Source organism: Peromyscus eremicus, chromosome 1 (genome assembly GCF_949786415.1).
Source record: "Peromyscus eremicus chromosome 1, PerEre_H2_v1, whole genome shotgun sequence".
Lineage (NCBI taxonomy): Eukaryota > Metazoa > Chordata > Mammalia > Rodentia > Cricetidae > Peromyscus > Peromyscus eremicus.
The window spans coordinates 58,952,084-58,968,431 of record NC_081416.1 but is presented as its reverse complement, the minus strand read 5'-3'; the positions used below and the strand labels follow the sequence as shown (position 1 = coordinate 58,968,431).

General features: G+C 54.7%; 1 protein-coding gene across 1 annotated transcript in view; it reads right to left on the bottom strand.

Annotated features, from left to right (window-relative positions):
• Positions 1-16,348, bottom strand: part of Osbpl5 (oxysterol binding protein like 5) — a 56,657-nt gene that overhangs the window by 28,798 nt on the left and 11,511 nt on the right. Inside the window, exon 2 of the mRNA XM_059264102.1 lies at positions 25-181. Within this exon, the coding sequence (XP_059120085.1) occupies positions 25-160 (136 nt within the window). The 5' untranslated portion in view covers positions 161-181. The remainder of the gene's footprint in view (positions 1-24; positions 182-16,348) is intronic.

Sequence of the window (16,348 nt, the reverse complement as noted above, 5' to 3'; positions counted from 1 at the left end):
CAGCTGCCCATGGCCTGCACCAACCTGGGGTGATGGGACCAAGCTCATTTTCGCAGCCCAGAAGCAGGTTCCGTGGGAGTTTCCGGGGGTCAGTCTTCTGTGGAGTAGAAGCTGGTGGACAGAGTGAGAAGCGGCGCCGGAGAAAGGCCTCCTCCTTCATGGCGTGGGTACTGGGGGGCTTCTGAAAGGAAGAAGAGGAGGGGCATGTGGTCAGGCTTCACCTGAGGCCAGGGGGAGTGCCCACAGAGAGTCAAGAGAGGACAGACCAGGTGGCCCTAAAGTGTCAGGAGGCCAGCTAGCAGCAGGCACTAGACGGAGGTTAGGGTGACCCTGGGCCTGCTTGTTCCATCTTAGGACACATGAGATTTGTGCCCCTGCCTGAGTGTCTCTGGTCTTATGTGGGTCCCTGGACTCAAAGTCCTGAACAAGGTGAGAAGGTGCAGGTGTGCTCTGACAGGTTCATACCAGCCCAAGACGTCACCTACCTGCTAGAAACAGCCCTGGGAACAGGAGAGGCGACAGAGGAGGAACCACAGCCAGCCACTCCCACACTCTTGGCCACTGCAATGTCTTCAGCAGATCACAGGCCCCCACAGCCTCACCCTAAACACGGCCTGCCAGCTGAGAACAGCTGATCCGCCACCTCCCAAGCATTTCCCTGTTGACGGAACAGAACCCATCCAATCTCCACTAGTCCTGTGAGAAAAATCACCTGACCAGCTTTCAGACCATCGACCAGCTTTCCCCCTTCTCCAGCTCTCTAGGGACATGGCCTCAGCCTCCACAGGTGGTCAATGGCTCCCCAGAGAGCCAGCTTTAGCCTCCCTTTTTTCAATGGCTTGATCCCAAATACACATAGCCTTTCCTGCTGGACTTGGGGACCAGGTGGGGTTTCAGGAATGGGCAGGGTATCTAGGGTGTCAATGGTCCCAGAGGTTTCTCTCCACACCCCAAAGCCCCTGTGGCCCTTGCCCACTTCTTTATTCAGCTAAGATTCCCAGACACCTGGGTTGTGCCAAGCCCAGGGCAAGCCCGGCTCTTAGGGACCCACAGGAGGCAAGAGGGCCATTCCTGGCAACAATGACGAAGGGTGTTGACGTAGTTGTTTTGCCCTCCCTGGAGCTTCACTTTTTTGTTTTTTTTTGTTTTTTTTTTTTTTTCTTGGAAACAGGGTTTCTCTGTGTAGCTTTGGTGCCTGTCCTGGATCTCACTCTGTAGACCGGGCTGGCCTCGAACTCACAGATCCGCCTGGCTCTGCCTCCTGAGTGCTGGGATTAAAGGCATGTGCCACCACCACCCGGCGAGCTTCACTTTCTTTAGGGATTGAGTAACACAGGCTTGGGGCAGGGTTAACAGCTTACTCTCAGCTGACCCATCAGGCCATCTGCCCACTTGCAGGAAGTGTGGTCAGGGAAGGATGTGTGTAAGTGACTAGAGGGACTCCTCAGAAAGTACTCTCCATTGTTCACTCATGTATATACTATCCTGTCTTCCCCACTTCCCTCCTCACTTACCCATCAGTCTGTCCACCCTTCTCTCCCTCTAACCATCCATTACTCACCTACCTATCCATATATCCATGTGCCATTCACCCATTCATCAATGTGTCCATGCATCATCCATCCATCCATCCATCCATCCATCCATCCATCCATCCATGTACCCATCAATCCATCCATCCATCCATCCATCCATCCATGTACCCATCAATCCATCCATCCATCCATCCATCCATCCATCCATCCATGTACCCATGCATCCATGCATCCACCCATCCATCCATGTATCCATGCATTCATCCATGTATCCATCCATCCATCCATCCATCCATCCATGTACCCATCCATCCATGCATCCATTCATCCATCCATGTATCCATGCATTCATCCATGTATCCATGCATCCCTCCATCCATCCATCCATCCATGTACCCATCCATCCATGCATCCATTCATCCATCCATGTATCCATCCATCCATCCATCCATCCATCCATCCATGTACCCATCCATCCATCCATCCATGCATCCATTCATCCATCCATGCATCCATGCATTCATCCATGTATCCATGCATGCATGCATGCATCCATCCATCCATCCATCCATCCATGTACCCATCCATCCATGCATCCATCCATCCATCCATGTACCCATCCATCCATGCATCCATTCATCCATCCATGTATCCATCCATCCATCCATCCATCCATGTATCCATCCATCCATCCATCCATCCATCCATCCATCCATGTACCCATCCATCCATGTACCCATCCATCCATGCATCCATTCATCCATCCATGTATCCATGCACTCATCCATCCTCTTATCTACTTATCCCTCACCATCCACCCTCTCATTCTCTCTTCTTCGCTCCCTGTATCTTTCCAGGCAGTCAGCTGACCAGCCTGGTTTCCACTTCCTTCTCATTCACCCTACACTCAGACACACGAGGTGGGAAGGGCAGTGACTACCCTGCCAGCATGAACAGACACCCCGCCCCCGCAGGCCCAGTACAATTCAGGTGTACACCAGGAGCCAAGGGCTCTATAGTGACGCCTACAGGCCAGTGGTGGCCCAGCAGCTTCCTTCGACCTGCTCAGCAGGAGGCTTCAGCTCTGCAGAGCTACCCTGAAGTTCGGACTCCCATCCTTTGTGCCCTGCCTGCTGTCTGAAGGTCACTGTCACACACTAGGTATGTGGGGCGGGGTTGTGCATCTCACAAGCCAGCCAGGTCCCCTGGTCCCAAGCTCTGCCCACCTTGTGCCGCTGGCCCTTGTTCTCCACTCCTTTAGCCTACTGGGCTCTAGTCCTGACAAATGCTGAGCTCAAGCCTGCTGAAGGACCTCTGCATGGCTCTGCTCTGCTCCCTCTGTGTCCCCACCCCTATTGCGCAGGCTGGGTTTTGTCACATTCCACTCAGAAGAGTGTCCTCTGCGTGGCCACTCTTTGGCTGCACTACGCACATTCTCTGCATAGCACTGGCGGCTCCTAGACACCCTCCCTGGCATTCTTTACTGTTAAAACTCTCGGGCAGGAGAGATGGCTCAGTTGATAAAACAAACGGTTGCTAGACAAGCAAGAGGGTCCGAGCTCAATCCTCAGAACCTGTAATCCCAGTGCTGGGGAGGCAGAGGCATGTGGATCCCTGAGACTGGCTGGCCAGCCCGTCCATCTCTAAGGCCCCAAGCTAGTGAGAGACCCTGCCCCAACAATCAAGGCAGACGGCTCTGAGGAATTGCACCTGAGGTGCATACACAGACGCATGCAGATGGACCCTATGCTTAAAGGTGCGTTCTCTCTGGTTCCGTCTTGCCCACCATGGGATCCCACCACCCAGGGCAGCAACAAGTGAGGAAGGTCCTGAGTGGGGACCTAGGGATGTGGGGCTATAGATGATGCTGGCTGAAAGTGTCGGAGTAAAGCTGGGCTCCCTGGACAAGCGTGCCTCCTACGCTGGGCCCACCAAGCCTCCAGCTCAGGAAGGAGCTTTAGAGAGGTGACCAAGGCAAGGCCTGCTGTCCACAGTAACCATCCAAGTCACTCTTTCTAGCTAGCAGCTAGGTATAAGGGGCAGCATCTGTAGAGTGCTTGGAATGGCTGAGGAATGGCGTGGGAGGCAGAGACCATCCCACATACCAAGGGCCAAGCTGGGGCCTGTCAGTCTGCACTGGCCCAATGTTCAACAGAAGTTCTGTGTTGACAGGTCCTGGGAGCTCAACTCCCATGAGAGCTTCAGGGGAAGAGAGGGACTAGAAAGAAGAGAGGAGGTAGAAGAAAGGGGAGAAGAAAGGAAGAATGGATGAGGAAATGGAATGCTGGCTGCAGCAGCAGAGTCCTGGTCCTCTGAGTGACTCAGGAGGGCTGTGTTGCCCACCTGTGGCCCATGTGGCCTACCAGGAGGTCTCCTGGACTTTGACTCTAAGTATCAAGGTCCAGCCAGACTCTCTAGCTCCTGAATTCTGCTTACCCAAGGCCACTAGAAGCCAAAGTGTGCTTACCCAACTATTCTCTGTGACCCAATCAGCAATGCCACCTTTCAGACCTCATAGCTACTCAATGCCATCTGAACACAGCTGGTCCTTGCCTACAGTTTCCAAAGCCCTCCCTGCTGCAGACGATGCCATTTCTATGTTTAGCTGTGTTTTCCTCTTGCCCTCATGATCCTGAAGTCCAAGTACATGAGGGAGCTCTGTGGGACTGAGAAGAAAGAACCCAAGGCAAGCATACAACATAGCTGCTTGTGCTTGGGTTCATGGGATGGAGGTCTAGGGTGGTGCCATTTCTGCCCAGGAGGAACCTAGCCTAGAGACCCTGATCCCCTGAGGTGGGATCACACAGAAGGCCAGGCCATGAGGCAGAGGACAGAGCTGTGGCTAGGGAATGGAGTGATAGGCATATACGGCCAGCATCACCCAGTTCTGGCCCAGGCCTTGGAAGAGAAGTTTTTGCAAGACAGGAGCACAAGAAATCCCAACAGATCAAGGGAAGGCTGGGGAGCCCTCCCCTTGTATAGTCTAAGCCAATCACCTCCAGAGTTAAGGCCATAACCCCTGACTATGCGGTAAGGTGTGGTCCTGGTAGGCTTATTGGGCAGGCAGGGGTGGAACCCACCAGCCAGCACCCCTGCTTTGGGAGTGAAAGCTTTAATGCAGCTTGGGGTAGACCTTGTGACTACCACAGACTGCCTGTGCTCAGTGTCAGCCAGACCCACTCTTTAGGCTACAAAGGCTGCAGACGAAGCATGCCCATCTGTCTTCCTCCTGCTGGTTCTGACAGAGTGGCTCTGGCCTGGCCATCCAGCTAACCTTCTCTTTGCTCTGACTGTATTAGAGACCACAGACAGTAGGGACATACAGCCTTCAGAAAGGGGCATTTTGAACTTGGCTTCAGAGCACAGACATGTGACTCTTAGAAGGACAATGTTCTGAGTAGAGAGGATGGGCTGGACATGCCTGGAACTCTGTGATTTGATGGGAGTATGAGAGAGGGGTGGGGTGGGGTGGGGATTGGAGTGGACTCCTGACTCACAGGGACAGTGTGGGTATCGTGATGCCCAGGTAGGGCCTGCTTGCTGGCAGAGCTCATGGAAAGGGCAGTGAGGGTGGGCCTGTAGGCTCTGCTCTGAGTGTTGCTAGTCTAGGGGCAGGTAGGAGAGGAGAAAGGAGGAGCCACCATATTCACCCCAGTTGGTCGATGGCCTTTCTTCTCTCCACCCGGGTAGCTGAGGTGTGCCTCTGCCTCCACAGGGCCATCTGTGGGACTCTTCTCCTTCCTTAGAGAATTAGCTCTTCCATAGAATGTTTCCTCGGGCTGCTGTTCAGGTACCCACGTTTTCCTACAGTCCGTATGGGATCTGTGCTATGCCATATTGGGCTTGTGTGAGGGGCTCATTCTCAGCTCACTTGACCCCTCAAGTTCTGCTGTGCTCCATGGGCTAGGTAGACACATGGCTAATGTAGTACTTCTGCAGAGAATTAGCTCGTGGTGGAAACTGGGCTCAGGAGAAGCTGGAGTTGCTAACTCTACGGAAGGCTCCTGAAGGGCTCTAGCAGGTCATCAGACCCATCCCTGAGGCCGTGGGAAGTGACCCCTCTTGCAGCTCTTCTGGATAAAGCAGTGGCTGCCCAGCCAGAACAGGGATAGACACACACCCCTGAGACCCTGACCTCCTGTTCCAGACGCTTTCTGGATCCCTCCCTATCAGTACCAAGGGCTGATGGGCATGGGGCTGTGGGGCCCTTGGTGTCATGACAGTGTCCATAGCTCCCACTGTGCTGCTGGGGCCACAGTCGAGGTACATCCATGTAGCTGGGCCTAGGAGCAGCAGGGGCTCGGACAGCTGACTGGTGGCTCCCACTCAGGCCTAAGAGCCACTGTGTGGCTCTCTTCCCTTGACTGTAGATCCTCCTTGTCCCTTTTCTCAGGAATTCTACCCTCTCCTGCCCAGCTGAGGGTCACGGGCCACCTAGGAGTCAGGAAGGTGGCAGGTAAAGGATAAGGGTAGGAGGCAGCTTGACCTTGACCCTGCCCTCCACACGGGCTCAGACTCAATTTCCCATCTAGAGCATAGAAGCCTGTCTTGGTATCAGGGGTGATGCTGCGTCCCAGAACAGACAAGGTGGAGGTCACTGTGGTCCCTGCTCCATCAGTCCGTTGTCCCTGTGGACAAAGGTCTGGAAAATGGGAAAGGACCCCTGCCAGCTGGGACACCTCCTACAGTGGGGACACCACCACCTAAGCCAACCACTTAATGAGATGACTCCTCCATCTGAGACACTCAGTCCCCACCCAATGAGGACATCCCTCCCAGCTGGGTCACCCCACCAAGAAAGAGCCAGCTCACTGCCCTCCGGCTGCCTTCCAAGCAGGGATCTGGCCTCCAAGGCACCACTCCCTCCACTGCTGACAGACGCCCACCTTCAGCCCAAACAATGGGATCTTTGTGGAGAAAGGTCAAGGCCACACAGGAGGGAGGCACAGATCTGTAATCTGGGTCCAGGCTCGCCTGAGCCTCAGAGAAGGGATCAACGCGAAGTCTTCCATTCCCAGACTTCCTTCGCATTCCACCTTCGAGGGGATGGGGCAGTTCTGACCTAAGTTCTCTCTGTCATCCTGCAGAGGACTGGGGACCACAAGAAGGACCCAGCACCATGGCTGGGTGGCCTTAGCTGGCCACATTCATTTTGCAGCTATGTGTAGAGTCTTTCTCTGAGTGGGGCCTCGAGGTACCTGCAGCAGCCAAGTGCTCTCTCATGGCTGGCACTGTGGTCTCTGGTTAGCTTCTTCACCCACAACCTCCAGGGAGCTGCTGGAGGGAGGCAGGCCAGGGTCCCTAGGGAGAGATGAGGCTCCAGCTGCTGGAGCTCTTTATTATCGGTGGAGGCCTCCATCTCTGTGTATGTGCTGATGCTTCTGTCTGAATTTGGAGTCTCATTAAAGGCTATGGTGGGGATGGGGGGGGGGGTTCAAATCCTTGAAACCAGCTCAGCGGTGAAGGACCGGGGCCTACAAGCTCAGCTCTCCGCATGCTCACTGGAGAACTGACAGACTATAGAATGACAGCAGCTACCACTTAAAAGGCCTGTCCTCACCATGTCCTGCCAAGTCCCGGTTGGTCCCATCCAACCGAGAGAAGACTTTGATTTTGGACACAGACCGCCAATAGGAGCAATGCTCTCAGTGGCCACGCAAGCTGGCATGGGGGACTCTGGCGGATGAGAGTTAGGACAGGGGACAGTGCAGTCAGGGACAGGGACCTACCAGGGCTCAAGAAGTCTGCCCCCCTTTCAGGCCAGACTCACCTGAGCCTCCACACCCCGATACAAAAGAGATGGGAGGAGGCAGGCTTCCTGGGGACAGCCAGACACACTTCTGGGAAGAGCTCCACCATAGTCACGGCCGGCCCTGTGCCAAATGGGCATACCCGAGGGGCTCTCAGAAGGGGTGTGGTGTTACAGACACACCCCTTAGTTTAGCTCTCCCACTCTAGTGCCCAGCATACCATCCCCAGTGGGATGGCTCTGCAGGTCATCATCTACCTTGGGTGGGGACTGATGGAGCGACAGGCAGCTGCCACTAGGTCACCCAGCAGGAAAGCTGGGTGAGTGCTGCCAGGAATTGTTTGCTTACCTGGTCTAGCCACTCACTTTCCCTGTGTAGGCTGTACTACCTGGATGGACCACAAGAAGACTGGAGGAGACAAGGTAGCCACGGTCTCTCTTGCTTCCTCTCTAGTAGCACCAGGGACCTGAGGTCCAAAGGGTGGAAACTGTCTGTGCTGGTTTTGAGAGGCCTGGACACTGCCCAGACACCCCCAGCGTCCTCTCCCCCACTGCTCACCCCACCCCCACTGGGGACTCCTGCCTTGGCGAGGCCCATGCTTCCTGGATATGGTGGGCCTGCCTGGACTCTGGACATAGCTTCTGCCCCCTCAGTCAGAAAGAAGGGTACTAAGGACCCAGCATGCCATGATCTCTAAGACGGTAGGTGATCTGGCTGGCTGTGTGAGGCTGGTGTCTGAGACCAAAGAGATCACCAGAGGTACCTCTGCTGCCTGCTGTCCCCAGACCAGCCCTACCACGTGATCTGTGGGTGGGTGCCCAGCTGCCTCGTATCTAGGCGCTACTACTTGTGGGGTGTAACAAAGCTGGGACTGTCCCAGTACCAGAAAGCAAGGTGGGGTGAGGGTCTCTTCACACGTCTATGCATGGCTGCAGCTGGTCCTGTGGCAGGGTCACAAAGTGTACTGACCTTGGAATGTGCTACTTGCCAGAAGGCCCTAGATCAAGTGACCACTGGAGACAGACACCTTCTTCAGCTCTACCTGCTGAGTGTCAAGGGTCACAGATGTGGGACCTTGGAAGTATTGTGAGTAGGCTAGCCCAAGGTCAAACACTGAACAGCACCCACATCAGATGTGACCACTCAGGCCCTAGTGGTACTTGGGGGACAGGGATGGTGGATACCATGTGGTAACCAAGTTCTAGTCTTGTTCCAGTCCTAGCTCTGGATCAGGCCATGGAGGCTTGTACCGTATTCCACAGGATATCCCAAGGTTACCTCCCACCCTCCCTTGTCCTCTGGTGCTGAGATGCATCCTGGCTTGAGGGCTGAGGAAAGACTCACGTAGTTGTGCATCTGGGCTGCAGTGGAATTTAAAACCAAGAACCAGCTATTCAAAAGGCACGAGCTGAACTCCCAAAGACACACTCCTCTGGGTTCCGCCATGCAGTCGTTCCTTCCTTTCTGTTCACCTGGTCACAGGTACTTCATGTTGGCCTGGTCCTAGCTTGGGACAAACCGTCCTCTCCACTTCCCCTCGACACCCTCCTCTTCAAGAAATAAGGTTCTAGATCTGGGGAGCGAGGAGCCTCTCCCCCAGATGTAATGAGCAATGGCTTCCTCACTTGCTGGAGGGGTAAACTGAGCCCCCTGATCCCATGAGCTATAAGCCTTGCACAAACGCCCCTGAGCCAAGTTGGAGTGTGACTCTCTACCCGAGAGGCCCCTGCCCACCTGGGCTCCCTCTCACATGGGGGTGGTCAGAGTTCTGGCTTCCCCCATGCAGTGCTTCCGACCCCCCATGTCCTTCTGCCCCAGTTTGCGGGGCCAGCCACACAGCCCCCTCTGCTGTCCACCCCATGAGAGGCTTCCAGAAGGTCCTGGTCAGTCTTACCAGAGGCATGGGGTGGACACAGGACCAGGGAGCTTCACCACAGCTTGGGTTGGCAGGGGGAGGGGCTAAACTGTGAAAGGTGAAATGCCCACGGGGCGAAGCCGTCTCTGTGCGCCTAGGTTTGGCAAGTTCAGTCTCATCAACAACGCTTTTGAGAGCCACCCCTGCACGCCTGCCCTTGCTTGCTGAATATGGCAGATGCCAGGCAGGCAGCAGGGCCCCTCCCCTTCTCTACCGCCCCATTGCCCAGGCAGGAGTCTGGGCACTTGAAGCAGTAAAGACCCTGAAGATTTAGAGATGGCTCGGGAGTTAGAGTATTCACCACGGAAGCATGAGGACCAGAGTCCCCAGAAACCCATGTAAAAGCCAGATGGGTGTGGTATCCCACCTGTAATTCCAGCTTCAGAAGGCAGAGACGGGTTCCCAGGGCAAGCCATGGGAATGTAAGACTAGCCATGCCCACCAGCTCTGGGTTTGACTGAGACCTTCCCTCAAAAAACAACAACAACAAAAAACCCCAAAAAACAAAAAAACAGGTGGAAGAACAATTAAGGGCAATTCCTGACCTCAGCCTCAGGCTTCCACAGTAAGTGTACATGTACACATATTCATATGTACCCACACATGTGAAAAAACATACATGCATACATGCATAACACGCATAAAATAGGGAAAGAAAAAAGAAGAAGAAGAAACGGGGGAAGAGCCCAGAGGCTTCTATCACTCTCTTCTGCCTTCTTTCCATTTGACAGATGTGTTAACTAAGGCACAAGCAAGCACAGAATCACACAGGGCCATGTGGCTGGTCGGTGCAGGGCAGGCATCACCGGCCCAGACACCCTCTATGGTGACTGCCAGCATCTGTGGGGACCACCAGACCAGGATGGCCCAAGAGAAGAGCTTTGGCTGCAGACACCGGGGGGCCCACCTCCCTTCTTGCCCTACTCTGCTCCCTCCAAGAACCCAGGACCCCTCTCCACTCGATGCTTAGGGGACCCTACTCACAACCCTTCCTCAGGCTTGACTCCACGTGGTTAGCTCCTTTCCATTTTACATATAGGGAAACTGAGGCACAGGGAAACAAGAAGTCAACTGATTCCTACAGTTTGATTCTGGGCTGGAGCACCCCTGTTCTGCCGGCCCCACCTACTGTACTCACCAGGGTCTCACAAGGCTGCGGCAGCCTCAGTCCTCGGCCTCTTCTTAATCACCTCAGTTACTGGCTGGCAGCCTGGTGGGGCTGCTGCTGGGACCCAAGCCAGAGAGCTGACAGGTAGGTGCAGGAGGGTGACTTCCTCAGGGACCCTTGTGGGTGAGCAGCTGTGACAATCCTGGTCACCATACCTATGCTGTGGGTTATAACCTTAGCTGGCCCCTCCCCGTGCTTTGTGGGGAAACTGGTTCTGTCAGTCAGGTGAAAGCTACAGTGAGAGCTACAGGCAGTTCTGACAGGTGGGTGGGGCCCAGCACTGCCAGGTGCCATTCTCCACCACACCCCACCAAGACAGGGATGGTGTTTGTGTGAGGGGTGACCAGCCCGGAGGCCTTGGTTCTGCTTTCTCTATTCATAGGACTCTGAACCCATTCCCCACCCCCAAAGGCCCACAGGTGGGTGCAATGGTTTTTCAGGTGGAAGAATGGGCTGACCACAGGGCCTGCCCTGTCCACTCTGGACTATCTCCATGGAGGGCTCAGCATGCTCCCGGGCAGGGGTTCCAGCGGCCACTGTGCAGCGGCTCTTCCTGCGTCTTCTTAGCCCCGTTCCACCCTCTCCTCCTCTTCCTTGTCAGAACCACCGGAAGTCCTAAGGCAGCCCCTCCCGCAGATACTGTTACTCAGATGGATCAGGGCAAAGATTACTCCCTCCTCACCACAAGGACACATCATTGGTCATCCCACTATCCATCCCAGGGACCACGGCCTGACTCTTCCTCTCTTGAGCAGAGTCCCTGGAGGGGCAGAAAGACAGACCACTTGAATAGTGAACCACGAGGGACACCCAGTCCTCTGCCGTGACTGGCCAGTTGCACTGGGACATAGAGGGGTCCAGAGACACCCCCTCCCCCACAGTGGTCCCAAGTCCCCAGAGCTATTAGGGCTAAGAAATAGTTCCGGAGGAGAAGTGAGAAAGCGTGTTTCGTCTTTAACGTTCCCAGGCCTAAATTTGGATCTGTACACTGGCATACTGGTCACACTCTGAAAATGACAAGTTCTAAACCAGAAGCACGGCCACCAGACCTCGCGAGCAGCAGGTGACAGGTGAAAAGAGAGAGACACTTGTAGCTGTGTTGCAGAGACCATGATAGGTCCCTGGTCACACCATACTTTCAACCCCTCCCAACCCCAGTCGTTTTATGTATACATGCCCCTGAAGTCTGATGCTGCAGCTCACTATCCCTGTCTTTGGGGACCCTTCCTCAGGAGCTGAAGCCTTCTAGTCACACTACACCCAGGCCCTCAGCCTCCTATTGATGGAAGACAGAGTTGGTGGGGGCAGGGCCTTCCTTGGCCTTGACACCAGCTTCCCCAAGAGGGGGTGCATGCCTCCCTGGGGACAGCTTTGACAAAGGACCACAGACAATGACTTAAAGGTTTATTTGCTTATGAAGCTCTGGGGGCCCCAAATCCAAAATCAAGGTATCAGCTGAATCACAGTACCCTCAAGGACTCCAGGAGAGGGACCTGCCTGCCTTTGCACCTTCTGGGCACCCCAGGCATCTCCTAGCTTCTAGGTGCATCTTTTGACAACTCATTGGTTCTCCATTCTCCCCCAAATCCAGGCTGATCTCCACTCAGACCCTCATTTATACATGCAAAGTCCCTACACCAAGTGAGATCACCTTCACAGACACCTGGGATGAGGGCTTGGCATATTTGGGGGGAATATGACCTTACATCCTATAAGGAAGTTCTGGGGCATGGGACCTGGTGGAGTCCTTGGGGTGAGGGGTCAGCTCCTTACTCTGCCCCCACCCTTGGGAGGGAACGCTGGCTGAAAGGAGGCCGGCTGGGGGCTAAGCCTAGAAAAAATACCTTTGTAGAGCCAGCACCAAGTCCTGTAAGGAGTGGGCCATGCAGGGGCTGCGGGAGAACAGGACAAAGGAGCTAGAGGCCAGGGGGTGCTAGGGCAGCGGTGCTGGGGAGATGGAGCCTAGGTTCCTACTGCCATGCTCCCCTTTTCTCTTCCACTATTATGCCAAGCTCACCTTACCCACCATGCCCTGTGGCCTAAATGCAGCAGAGTCAGGGTCCTGGGGCAGCTATGCCCAAGGCCCCTCTTTTCTTGTCTACCCTGATATGATACCACCACAGCCGCACTCCTCCAGACTCCACAATCCCTCAGACAGGCCGTTCAGAGCTTGGGGCCGGCCCAGGGAACAAACAGCAAGCAGCCACAACAGCCACAACAGCTCAGAAGCAGCTGCAGCTGCAGCATGGGACCCTTCCATTAAAGGTGAGCCTAGCCTAGGCGCCTGTGCCCTCATTTAGTTCCGGGGTCGTGAAAACAGGTGCTGTCAAGATGCTCATTATATAAACATAAAGGGGTAAAGCTGTGGGCTGCCTAGGGTTCCGGAGGCCCTGCCCTAGCACACAGGTATACTCCAAGACGGATGGACTCCTGTGCATGGTCTATCTGCCTCTTGATCAAACAATCTATCTCCCAAGGACTGTCAACAGGTGGCCACAACCCACAACCTCCCGCTGGTGCCAGGCAACTAGGAGCCTAATGGCCACTGTGGTCATTACTGATGAGCTCTGTATATACGGGAGCACAAGATTCTTGCTTCCTGTTTCCTCTCACCCACCCTGACCACTCATGACCCTTTCCCTACACACACACACACACACACACACACACACACACACACACACACACGCACGTGTATGTGCATCATGTCAGAGGTGCCCAAACACCTGAGCCCTCTGCTTCTGTTTCTCTCAGGACAGCAGTTCCTTGAGGGCTCTGCTGCTGTGGTCAGGGCAGGGGAGCTGCATGGCTGTGAGAAGCAATCGAGGCAGCTTCCTCCACAGAAAGCCAATGAAGACCTGGTCTCCGGAATAGACTCCTGGGTCCCCAGGGAGCAGACAGTGCAGTTTGATTTTCCTTGTTTGGATGAGGGCTTTCGGAAGACTTTTTTTCCCGTCCCCAAGTAAACCTGCTGATGCAATGGTTGCTGTTTCCTCCCAGGTTCCTCTGGGGCAGAGGATCAGACTAAGTGTCTCAGAGCTTAGGAGGGGCCCAGGAGGCCCTTGATAGGTAAGCAGTGATCCAGGCCCCCAGAGCATATCCAACATGGCCAGGCTGGCCACTTAACACAGGAGTGTGGGTCCGGAGGGACGAGCTCAGGTCTCCCTCCAGGACAAGACAGCGTGACATGCTGAGGTTCAAGGCCTGTGCCCAACAAGGCAGAGTACAAGATCCCTCAGGCTACCTCTCCTCCTGGGGACATCTCCCCGTCAGTCACACTAGCCCTCCTTCCCAGCTCCTCACCCACTGCCTGGGCAGCCTAGATCTTGCTCCTTTTGAGTCTTCACTGCTCTTATCAGTAAATAAGATAGCACTTCAGTAAATAAGATAGCACTTTCCAGTCCAGTCCCCAGCCCAAGGGCTGGGAGGACTGACTGTGGCCATGGACTGACTGCGGCGATGGACTGACCGTGGCGATAGACTGACCGCGGCGATGGACTGACCGCGGCGATGGACTGACCGTGGTGATGGACTGACTGTGGCCATGGACTGACCGCGGCGATGGACTGACTGTGGCTATGGACTGACCGCGGCGATAGACTGACCGCGGCGATGGACTGACCGCGGCGATGGACTGATTGTGGCCATGACTGACAGCGGCGATGGACTGACTGTGGCCATGACTGACCGCGGCAATGGACTGACTGTGGCCATGAGTGGTGTCACTTCTGCAGCACTGTTCTAGGTCCCGGAACCCACCGACTGTCTCCACCAATTCCACCAGCTGGGCTGCAGTGCTGGCTCTTCATTTCCCTCAGAGTCTCGGGAGCTCTTGACCACTGCCTAAGGGTATAGAAAGAGGCTTTTGTCTCCCCCCTCAACCCCCAAACGTACATCTAAGTCCTAATCCAAAAGTATGGTGTCTTCAGGAAGAGGGTGTTTGTAGAGGTAACCAGTTAAGAGGTCACCAGAAGAACTGGGGTCCTTTAGTGACAGAATGGAGACACAGACACAGAGGAGTGGGTGACTGGAAAGTGCAGAAGGGTCTGGAGGGTTGTGGCCACAGCTTAGTGACCCTGGGTCTCCAGAAGCTAAGGAAGTAGGACGGTCCCTCCCTGATGGTCCACAGAGGCAGCCCGCCCCTGTCCCCACCCCGAGGAAAGATGACACAAGAAGGAATTTCTATTGTCTTGATATCCAGTGTCTGGTCCTCTGAGGCGGTGGCTCAGAATGACGACATACCAGGTGGGGAACCCTGGCGGAAGGGAGTGGACGCTCCCCACCCCCAGTGTGTGGCATTAGAAGCCTCTGCGCCCAGCAACACAAAGGCCTTAGAAAAGCCACTGCTGTGCAAGGCGACCCACCCCTGCGTGCACTCAGATCCAGCTGTACGGCCTGTCCCGTCTCAGGGGCTCCCCAACAGCCCCTATCCTCTCCCCACAAAGAAAAGGAGGCTAGAGGCGAGTTTTTATCCTGATTCCCTACTTAGCACTAGACTGGATCTCCTGCTCCTCTTTGATCCACTGCTGCACACCTGCCTGGCATAACCCAGGAGGGAAACCAATACGCCTTAGAGAGCTGGTGCTGGTGCTGCAGGTGCCGTCCCATGCCCAGGAGTCGGGTAGTTCTCAGGCGGCATGGCACACTGAGATGGCTGAGTTCCTAGCGGTCAGGATGCAGACCGTTCTCTCCCAGTTCCCACAAGCGGGGGCCCCTGGCCTGGTCAGCTCCTGGCCCCTGCCCACTCCTGGGGAAAGGCTCACACCCAGAGCTCCCAGAACCAGCCCCTGAAGCCCCTCTTTCCTCCCTGCCAGACTAGATGTGTCCCTGACACCTGCATTTCCTGATGACTCTGGCAGCTTGGGTGGCCTCACCCAGCCCAGTCAGGGAAGCATGAGACCTGCCCTTGATGCTCTTCTTGTCTCTTGATGCTGTCAAGGAAAAAGGCTCTGGCTCTCAGGCCTCCAACCCTGCTCCCACCTCTGTTAGAGACAGTGGTCCTCACAAAGCCCATGATGGATGAGCTAAGTTCAGGAGGCTAGGAGTGTTTGGGGCCAGCCTGGACTACATGGCTAAAAACAAAAAAAACAAAAAAAAAAACCAAAAAACGACAAAACAACTCTTAAAAATTACAAAAAAAAAAAAGAAAAGAAAAGAAAGAAAAAAAGATAGTAAAGCATTCAGTGGCTACAGCATAGATAGGCGTACTATTCCTGAGTGTGATTTAATTAGCTATGTGGCACACAAGACGCTAGCCAAGTGCAAGGGCACATACTTGTACTTGGAAAGCTGAGGCAGGAGGATCCTGAGTTTGAGGCTAGCCTGGGTTAGAGAGTGAGACCTAAGTGGTTGGGCCACCTTGAACCACTCCATGAGCAGGACTCAGTAGCAACGTGTGGTCCTCCCAGGTTAACACATACTGTTCAGCCACATTCCTCCATGGCTTCCTCACCCTATTAGGTCCCTAGGGCCTCCAGTGCCGCCCATCTCAATACTGTGGCTAAGCAGGTGTTCCCTTCCTCCCTCATGGCTCCACATGTGTCCCTCAGAAGCTGCCATGCTCAGTCTAAGGGGACAACCTTCCCTGAATAAAGAAGGCTAGGTCTTGGGCCAAGACGCTCCTACTAGAACCCCCAAACAAGCTCTCAAGGCTTGCTCACATTTCTAACACCACCATTTATCTGGTTTCCCAGGCAACAGTGGACTTAGCCCCTCCCACAGGAAGTTTAAGGAATTTGGAGCAGCCGCATAGGCACAATTGTAGAACACTGTAGCATCTCGATAGAGTCTAGTATATCACTGTGTGGGAGATGCTACACTGTGCTGGTTCAAACCACAGCCCTGTGTGGGGTGGTGACCTGGGGAAGCTCTTGTCACCTCTGAGCTTCAGTGTCCCCATCTGTAAAAGGAAATGACAATAGTGTCTACTGCTTATTGTTATTTTAAGCACGAGCAGAGATTAGTCACTAAAAGGCCTACA